This window comes from Chrysemys picta, chromosome 4, assembly GCF_011386835.1.
Source record: "Chrysemys picta bellii isolate R12L10 chromosome 4, ASM1138683v2, whole genome shotgun sequence".
NCBI classification, from domain to species: Eukaryota; Metazoa; Chordata; order Testudines; family Emydidae; genus Chrysemys; species Chrysemys picta.
Genome location: NC_088794.1, coordinates 153,857,246 through 153,865,535, shown reverse-complemented (window position 1 = coordinate 153,865,535; position 8,290 = coordinate 153,857,246). Strand labels below are relative to the sequence as shown.

General features: G+C 49.4%; 1 protein-coding gene across 1 annotated transcript; it reads right to left on the bottom strand.

Annotated features, from left to right (window-relative positions):
• Positions 1 to 3,379: 3,379 nt before the first annotated feature.
• On the bottom strand, positions 3,380 to 5,663 carry LOC135983245 (uncharacterized). Its single transcript, XM_065594045.1, has 2 exons — positions 4,944 to 5,663; positions 3,380 to 3,949 (listed from the first exon to the last, which is right to left on the bottom strand). The coding sequence occupies exons 1-2, from the start codon at positions 5,518 to 5,520 to the stop codon at positions 3,474 to 3,476; spliced, it is 1,053 nt and encodes a 350-aa protein (XP_065450117.1). The 5' UTR covers positions 5,521 to 5,663; the 3' UTR covers positions 3,380 to 3,473.
• Positions 5,664 to 8,290: the final 2,627 nt, after the last annotated feature.

The window sequence follows — 8,290 nt, the reverse complement described above, 5'->3', positions numbered from 1 at the left end:
AACTTCTCCAGTCCCTTCACATTGTGGAAGCAGGGAAAGAAAGAGAGAAATGCAGTCATTTAAGTGTCAGAGTCAGAGAAACTGTTGAGCTAAGTCTTAGCCTAATATCCCGAGACCTGTAGAAGCAGGGCTCACGTCAGAAGCAAGTGGAAAACAGCAGAATAGTCAGTTGACCTAACCTTGAGGTAAAAATGTTTTGAGAAGAGAAAGTGAGAAAATACTGGAATAGATAGCAACTAGCCTAAATAAAATGCAGATGTTTTTAATGAATGCACGTCACAAAGAGGTATAAATGCTTGTGTGATTTTGCTTGTACTTTGGAGAAACTGAGGCAGAGATGTTCTCTGCCAGCTGTATTCTTCCCTTGCAATTGCTTGAATAAAGCTGTCTCTGATTTTGTTATTTCCGACCTGAGTGGAGTTTCGTTTCTTCCACAACATCCACCCAGTATTTCATGCATCACTCCTCAAGCCCTACATAGAAAATCTTTCAGATCAGTCTCAACAAACTTCTCCACCAGTTGAGATTCAGGGACAAGAAGAATCTATACAGTGCATGAGATCCTTGACTCCTGATTGCTGTGAGGTTGCCTCCAGTACCTCAGGGACTGGGAGGGTTACAGTCCCAAGAAAGGTTTCAGAGTGGTAGCCGTGTTAGTCTGTATCACCAAAAACAACAAGGAGTCCTTGTGGCACCTTAAGGTGGAAGTGGGCTAGTCTCAACAGTTGACAAGAATGGGTCACTACAAAAACTAATATCCCCCTGCTGATATTCACACCTTCTTGTCAACTGTTTGAAATGGGCCACCTTGATTACATTGGCCTCATTAGCACTAAAAAAATGATTTTCCCTCCCTTGGTATTCACCCCTTCTTGTCAACTGTTGAGAATAGCCCACTTCTGCCTTAATTGAATCGGCTTGTTAACACTGACCCTCCACTTGGTAAAGCAACTCCCATCTTTTCATGTGCTGTGTATTTATTCCTGCTTCTGTATGTTCCACTCCGTGCATCTGATGAAGTGGGTTTAGCCTATGAAAGCTTATGCCCAAATAAATTTGTTAGGCCTTGTCTACACTACGAGAGTAGTTCGATTTTACTTGCATCGAATTTTTGTAATCGATATTGCAAAGTCGAACGTGTGTGTCCACACTAAGGACAGTAATTCGACTTTGTGCGTCCACACTAACGGTGATAGCGTCGACATTCGAAGCGGTGCACTGTGGTCAGCTATCCCACAGTTCCCGCAGTCCCCTCTGCCCATTGGAATTCTGGGTGTAGCCGGCAATGCCTTCTGGGTAACAAAATGAGTCGAGGGTGCTTTTGGGAAACTGTCGTCATCCGTCCATCACTCCCGCCCTCCCTCCCTGAAAGCGCCGGCGGGAAAACAGTTCGCGCGCTTTTCCAGTCATTGACAGCGCGGACGCCACTGTACTCCGAGCATGGAGCCCGCTGCGACCATCGCTGCAGTTGTGGCCGCTCTCAACGTCTCGCAGCTTATCATAAAGGTTTCCCTGAGGCAGATGCAGAAAAGTCAGGCAAGGAGGCTACGGCACCGCGGTGATGTCCTGAAGTCTGAGAGTAGCACAGACCTGTCAGAAAGCAGGCGACCCAGCGCCGAGGACATCACAGTGGCAATGGGTCATGTTGATGCCGTGGAACGGCGATTCTGGGCACGGGAGACAAGCACTGAGTGGTGGGACCGCATAGTGCTGCAGGTCTGGGATGAATCCCAGTGGCTGCGAAACTTTCGCATGCGGAAGGGAACTTTCCTGGAACTTTGTGAGTTGCTGTCCCCTGCCCTGAAGCGCAGTGACACCCGGTTGCGAGCTGCACTGAGTGTACAGAAGCGAGTGGCCATAGCCCTGTGGAAGCTTGCAACGCCAGACAGCTACCGGTCAGTCGCGAACCAGTTTGGGGTGGGCAAATCTACCGTGGGGGTTGTTGTGATGCAAGTAGCGAAGGCAATCGTTGATGTACTGCTGCCAAAGGTAGTGACCCTGGGAAACGTGGAGGCGATCATAGATGGCTTCGCAGCGATGGGATTCCCAAACTGCGGTGGGGCCATAGATGGAACTCACATCCCTATCCTGGCACCGGACCACCAGGCCACCCAGTACATTAACCGAAAGGGATACTTTTCCATGGTGCTGCAAGCACTGGTGGACCACAGGGGACGTTTTACCAACATCTACGTGGGATGGCCGGGCAAGGTTCATGACGCTCGTGTTTTCAGGAACTCTGGTCTGTTTAGACGGCTGCAACAAGGTATTTACTTCCCGGACCACAAAATAACTGTTGGGGATGTGGAGATGCCTATAGTCATCCTCGGGGACCCAGCCTACCCGCTAATGCCCTGGCTCATGAAGCCCTATACTGGCGCCCTGGACACTGAAAAAGAACTCTTCAACTACCGGCTGAGCAAGTGCAGAATGGTGGTGGAGTGTGCTTTTGGCCGTCTCAAGGGGAGATGGAGAAGCTTACTGACTCGCTGTGATCTCAGCGAAACCAATATCCCCATTGTTATAGCAGCTTGCTGTGTGCTCCACAATCTCTGTGAGAGCAAGGGGGAGACCTTTATGGCGGGGTGGGAGGTTGAGGAAAATAGCCTGGCTGGTGATTACTCACAGCCAGACAGCCGGGCGATTAGAAGAGACCAGCGGGAAGCGCTGTGCATCCGGGAGGCTTTGAAAGCAAAGTTCCTGAGTGAGCAGGGTAACCTGTGATTTTATAGTTTGTGTACTGAGAAGCTAAACCTGCCCCCGTTTCTTTACCCAGGTAATGTTGACTATCCTATCCAGTTACATACCCCCTTCACCCCCCCTCCAACACACGTGTCGAAATAAAAATAGTTCTACTTTGTTAAAGCACACCGTTTTCTTTAATACTGTTTTAGCGGGAATTTTTTAAAACTGGGACGCAGACTGTGGTGCGGGGCGGGTCTAGTGTTGTGATGCGAATGCAGCTTCTAAACTCAAGGATTGACAGGCTCCGCTGCGGTGGGATGCTTGTTTCAACGGAGCCTGTCACCCCTCCTGATCGGGACTGTGTGTATGGGAGGTCTATTTGACTTTGTGGCAGGGGGAGGACGGTTACAGATCCCATGCTGTGTGGCTCTGTGATCCTGTCTAAGGACCGGCGCTTAAGATCTGTAACTGCCCTCCCCCGCCACAAAGTCACAGAGCAACCCACCCCCCCCAACATTACATCAAAACAACCTCCCAGACTAACCGGGGCAACTAGTCACTGCATCACTGCACTGTGTATGTGCCCTGCTGCTGTGCCTGCCCCCGACTATGTACCCTGCCAAAGGAGACTGTCCTGTCCAATTTCCAACCCCCTTTCCCCTCCTCCTCCAAAAGAACATGATTGAAACAGTAGTTAACAGAAACGAATTTTTTATTATCAACTACACATGGCATTGGGAGGTGAAACTTGGACGTGGGCTTGTGTCAGGCGGGAAGGAAAGAACTTTTCAAATTTTGGGAAATGAGAGCCTTCTGCTACTAGAGCTCTCTGCAGGGGTGGAGTGAGAGTTAGCAGGGACTCTGCCGCCTCTCCTTCTTTGCACTTTGGGTGAGGTGGGTATGGGACTTGGTGGCGGGGGAGGGCGGTTAGAGATGGACTGCAGCGGGGCTCTGTCCTCCTGCCTCCGTTCCTGCAGAACATCCACAAGGCGCCGGAGCGTGTCCGTTTGCTCCCTCAGTAGTCCAAGCAGCGTTTGAGTCGCCTGCTGGTCTTCCTGCCGCCACCTCTCCTCCCGATCCATGTTGGCTTGGTGCATTCGGGTCAAGTTCTCCCGCCACTGGGTCTGCTGTGCTGCCTGGGCTTGGGAAGAGGCCATAAGCTCAGAGAACATGTCCTCCCGTGTCCTCTTCTTCCTACGCCTAATCCGCGCTAGCCTCTGGGAGTGTGATTCCAGGCTAGGTTGTGAGACAGTCGCAGACGGGGCTGTGGAAATGGGAAAAAGGGAGTGAATTCCTCTGAAAGATAAATGTAGTTGTGAACAAAGAACATAGTCTTTCTCTGTGAACAAGACCATGCACAGCACCTTTCACATGCGCACTCAGCACAAGGTCGAATTCTCGGCCTTCGCATTCTGTGCCTGGGGTCTTGAACAGCACATTTGAGAAGCGAGGCAGCACAACGGAATTTCTGTTGCAGGCAGACATGGTAAGCCGTACACTTGTGGCAGTTTAAAACTTTTATATTACCACTGGCCTCATTTCACATTTAAATCAATGTCAGTCCCTGCTGCCAGCAATCCGGCAAGCGGGAACTCTGCCCCTGTCCCACCCCCTCGCGGCTGTCCCCGGGAATGATCCCTTTCGGCTGCCCCTCTCCCGCCTCCACCGCGTGGCTGCAAACCAGCGGTGACAGTTCTGTAAAGGAACGGGAAAGCAGTCCCAACACTAACATTCCCCTACCTAATTAAAAGCAGGTCACCATGGCCGACATCACCCTGATGAGGATCTCCAAGAGCGACAAAGAGAGAATGCTCCGGGAAAGCCTCCAAAGACCAGGGCCGTATGCCGCCCTGCTGTGCAGAGCAATGATCCCCGAGTACCTGATAATCTCGTGGCGCGGCAACGTGTCGTACTTCGGAGGACCCAATAAGGCCGCTCTCCCCAAGAACCTCATGCAACGGCTTTCAAGTTACCTCCAGGAGAGCTTCATCGAGATGTCCCAGGAGGATTACTGCTCTATCCCCGCACATATAGACCGCATTTTACTGTAGCTGCAGTAGCAGGGAATACACAGTAGAGCGGCTTGTGCAGGACAATCACTGAAAACCGGACATTGCTAGATTTCTTTTCAAAACTTGCACTGCCCCTTACTAAACCGTTAAGCGCCTAGGGCACACTAATCATGAACAACCCATTCTTTTAATTGTTAATATTCCTGTTTTGTTAAAAATAAATGTTTAGATGTTTACAACACTTACTGGCTGATCCTTCACCAGATTCTGTGTCCGGGGTAATGGCTGGGGACGCTTCGTAGGGGATCTCTGTAAGGGTGATGAAGAGATCCTGGCTGTCGGGGAAATCAGCGTTGTGAGAGCTGCCAACTGCCTCGCCCTCCTCATCTCCTTCCTCATCTTCCCCGTCCCCTAACATGTCTGAGGAACCGGCCGTGGACAGTATCCCATCCTCAGAGTCCACGGTCACTGGTGGGGTAGTGGTGGCGGCAGCACCGAGGATGGAATGCAGTGCCTCGTAGAAACGGGATGTCTGGGGATGGGATCCGGAGCGTCCGTTTGCCTCTTTGGTCTTCTGGTAGCCTTGTCTCAGCTCCTTGATTTTCACGCGGCACTGCGTTGCATCCCGGCTGTATCCTCTCTCTGCCATGTCTTTAGAGATCTTCTCGTAGATCTTTGCATTCCTTCTTTTGGATCGCAGCTCGGAAAGCACGGACTCATCGCCCCACACAGCGATGAGATCCAAGACTTCACGATCAGTCCATGCTGGGGCTCTCTTTCTATTCCCAGACTGCACGGCCATCACTGCTGGAGAGCTCTGCATCGTTGCCAGTGCTGCTGTGCTCGCCACGATGTCCAGACAGGAAATGAGATTCAAACTGGCCAGACAGGAAAAGGAATTCAAATTCAAATTTTCCCGGGGCTTTTCCTGTGTGGCTGGTCAGAGCATCCGAGCTCGCACTGCTGTCCAGAGCGTCAACAGAGTGGTGCACTGTGGGATAGCTCCCGGAGCTATTAGCGTCGATTTCCATCCACACCTAGCCTAATTCGACATGGCCATGTTGAATTTAGCGCTACTCCCCTCGTCGGGGAGGAGTACAGAAGTCGAATTAAAGAGACCTCTATGTCGAACTAAATAGCATCGCAGTGTGGACGGGTGCAGGGTTAATTCGATTTAACGGCGCTAACTTCGACATAAACGCCTAGTGTAGACCAGGCCTTAGTCTCTAAGGTGCCACAAGGACTCCTCACTGTTTTTGGTCCCAAGAAACAATCCACCCATGTCCAGGCCCCTGACCTAGTGAAAAAGTTTCCCCAGGCTCAGCCCAACAAGCTGGGTTCAGTGCCACCCCGGAAAGAAGCATGCCTGAAGGATGGGGGTGCATGTGTGTAAAGATCCAAGGGTGTGGGTCTAGAACGCTGTTCTAGGGCACAATGGATCTCGGACACTCCCTTGTCACCACCAAAGGAGATGGGCAGAGAAGCATCTCACCAATTCTGGAAAGTCAGCCCCTGTGGATGCCTGATTGGCTCACTCCCGCTACTTCAGAAAGTCAAGCCACTTCCTGCAGGAGCCCAAGACCCTGATACTCAAAATTCTTAAGCACGTGTAGCTTATTCATGTGGATAGTCCAAGTGATATCAACGACACTCCTCATTGTAACTCCTCAAATTATGCACATGCTCAAGTGTCTACAGGATTGACCCTAGCTGTGTCAGGTATGAAACTTTTGCCCAGTAGGGATTCTCAGTAACTTGGATATGGCAACCTGTTCTCTCATTCACACGGCAAGAGGTACATGCTAAAGGCAGCGACCCCGCTGCTTTGCGGAGCCAAGTCAGAGGCGTGTTCAGGAACATTTCCTCTGATTTTACCTTCTCTACAGAAACTAGAATAGCTGAACCAATCTGCCTTCTCTATGTGATATGTGCATTCTTGCAATTCACTGAACTCTTCCAACTTGTGTGGTTGATTCCATTGCCCATTTAAGTGTCTTCCAGTACAGAGAAAGGTCTCTGCCCAAAGAACTTAAAATCCAATTACAGACAATGGGTGAAACCCTGGCCCCGTTGAAGTCATTGGAATACTCCCAGTGACTTCAGTAGGCTTCAGTATTTCACCTATGACATAACAGCAAGGAATAGATGAGGGTGAATGAGATTACCTGGTTACTCAGTTAAAACAGATCCATATTGTTATGATTTATTTATTTTATAGGTATGAAAACAAAATATCTCCCCTCTCTCTCTCATGTATGGCAAATGCAACAGACTTTGTAAATGTAACACACACTACCATGTTCCATAGATGTCTAAGCTTCAAGACTCAAAATATTTTAAGAATCAAGCACATAAGCAGTAAGAGAGAACGTTCTGCTTTTAACTCCATGTGTATGAGCACCAGTATCACGGGTCTCTAGGAAAATCTTGTAACAAGTCAGTGAGTTCCCAACAGCATCTCTTCTGCTTTTGTTTTTTATTTGCTATTTTCTAAAACCTGCCAATAGAGGATGAAGCGTTCAAATTAGGGGGAAAGGGAGCGAGGAGCGCAGCATGACTCACTTCTGGGCTTTTGTTGAGTTAATTCTCTGACGCACAGACCAGGAACTCACCGTAACAGGATTTAATTTCTATATCCAAGACATTCTTCTTGAAACAATAGCTGCATGCTAATAGGCATCTGAACAACAGAAGCCTTCCAGGGGTTAACCTGGATTTGGCTATAGTGCTACACAAACCCAATAGGACCATCAAAGTAATTCAGTTCCGGCAAACTCTTCCTCTCTGTCCCTTAAATACGATTCTACATCTTCACCTCAGACCCTGTGCTGCAGCCAGCACAGCTCAGGAAAGGGAAGGAGAAGGGGGCAAAAGTGGCTACAGCATCTCTGAATCACACAAGGAGTCTGTTACATTGGGAGAATCCTCCAGAGGCCAGTTGAAACAGCCTTCCACACACCAGAGATGCTGAATTTATGGCTTATTATAACAATTTGTAACCCACTAACCTCTTCCTTTTGTCCTTTTACTGTAGAGGTGTAACGGCCACTTCACCTTGAATGGCCCCTGAAAACCTGTGCTAACTACTGATGCTAAACAATCGGTTCCACCTTGGATTTAACTGGGACGACCTTTCCCAGACCTGAAGACAAGCTCCACGTGGCTCGAAAGCGTGTCTGTCTCACCAACAGAAGTTGGTCCAATAAAAGATATCACCGCACCCACCTTGTCTCTCTCAGATGTTTTAAAGACTTCTATAAACCTCATATGTATTAACAGCACAGGCGATACTAATTTTGGTCCAATGGTCCGAAAATGCGCACACACAAATCCATGTTAATTTTGGAGCGATTCTTACATGATTGCCAAGCATGTTCTCCTAGGCTTGTGAGCCCTCAGGGCTGAGAAACGGTTCAGCAATAACCACCGACAGAGGAATTGGCTGATTGTTCCTGCATAGGGCAGGCGTTATAATAATACTGATCACAACTGGGACTGGTGGTAACGTATTTCCCGGAATCCTGAACACAGAGGTAAGATATCATGCTAACGGGCGTATGAACGCATTCACAGACTGCCCCCTTGAGAAAAGG